Genomic DNA, 1,388 nt, shown 5'->3' on the forward strand with positions numbered 1-1,388 from the left:
GCTAAATCAACTCAGCTCGACGTTCTGATCATATAAGTATACATTTTCATGGGTCTATCTCTTTTTGTTCTGGTACTTACAAACATCGGACCAAAGTTATAATACCATTTCATGCTCATGAAAGGTATAAAAATAAATTATTAATTATTGCATATGTCGACATTGAACCTGCGACAGACGGAACAATAGTCGACTCTCAACCTACTTGCACTTTTTGTTGAAATCAACGAGCTTTTTTTTTATAAATATTAACACAGAACGCAAGGCAGCTTTTACTTGCTAAAACTTGTAAATTATAAAATTATCTTGACCCAATTTGTTTACCCATATTTTATCAAGAAAACACAGAAAATGGCGGCAAATCTTCTAATTAAAAACTTTATATTTGTTCGAATTTTTAAAAATGCTTATAATTTGCGAAAAATATGTAGTAGAACTCATATATACACACATACATAAGAGCGCATACATATGACAAATTAACACTCATCTAAAAACCACACATATACACATATTTATCTACATATGTACTTACCAATTTCTTTTGGTAGTTTTGGATTTTGTTGAAACCACTCGTTTAATTCATCGATTTCTGCTTCCGCTGCCGCATCGAATTTCATTGTTAATCAAATGTTTTGGTTAAAGAGTAAAAAAATTTATAAACAAATATTTTTAACAGCGCTTAATTATTTGTTCAATTTGCTGAATTTTAAAATCTGCTTGTAGGTAAAATTCTTATTCTTGAGTATTTTTTAATCCTCCAACATTATTTTCGTTTTCTTTCGCCGTGTTGCATTGCTTCCAAGTCAAATTCAAACTGTGTTGAATTACGCGAAGTGCAAATTATTATTCTGTTTTTTAATTTTTCATTTTTACTTTCAATTCATAAATATGTACTTTCAATTCATACATATGTACATATGTATGTTTATAAATAACTCCGTATGTATGTATGTATGTTTGTGTTTGGGTACGCATGTGCCTATTCCGACTTTTCCTTTCGTGTTTGCTTTTTGCGTTCAATTGCACAACTGTCGAATCCAAAGGTTGGCGTTTTGCTAAATAAAATGCTTGAGTTGTTGCGCTTGAGTTGTTTTGCCCGCGAAATTCGGTGCAACGGCCGTTGAATAGCAACAGCGTTTCCCAACCTTACGCGTTTAAAGTAGTTTAGATTTCTGTGTTGTCTATTTCGTTAAAAAAATTGAAGGTTTTTGGATAAATTTTGATGTGAATTAAAGCATTGTAAGTACTCTTTATAACATGGGCCACTAAGTAGGCCCAAAAATATGTAAACCAAACAAATCATTGTGGAACANTAAGGTTTTTGGATAAATTTTGATGTGAATTAAAGCATTGTAAGTACTCTTTATAACATGGCCCACTAAGTA

At 31.4% G+C, this 1,388-nt stretch overlaps 1 protein-coding gene across 1 annotated transcript in view; it reads right to left on the reverse strand.

The window, feature by feature from the left end:
- Nucleotides 1-1,178, reverse strand: part of LOC108359819 (alpha-tocopherol transfer protein-like) — a 23,288-nt gene extending 22,110 nt beyond the window's left edge. The window contains exon 1 of the mRNA XM_017611851.1: nucleotides 536-1,178. Coding sequence (XP_017467340.1) covers nucleotides 536-620 — 85 coding nt within the window. The 5' untranslated portion in view covers nucleotides 621-1,178. The remainder of the gene's footprint in view (nucleotides 1-535) is intronic.
- Nucleotides 1,179-1,388: the final 210 nt, after the last annotated feature.

The sequence above is a fragment of the Rhagoletis zephyria genome, unplaced genomic scaffold (assembly GCF_001687245.7).
Source record: "Rhagoletis zephyria isolate East Lansing unplaced genomic scaffold, Rhagoletis_zephyria_1.1 Rzeph_scaffold_00468, whole genome shotgun sequence".
NCBI lineage: Eukaryota > Metazoa > Arthropoda > Insecta > Diptera > Tephritidae > Rhagoletis > Rhagoletis zephyria.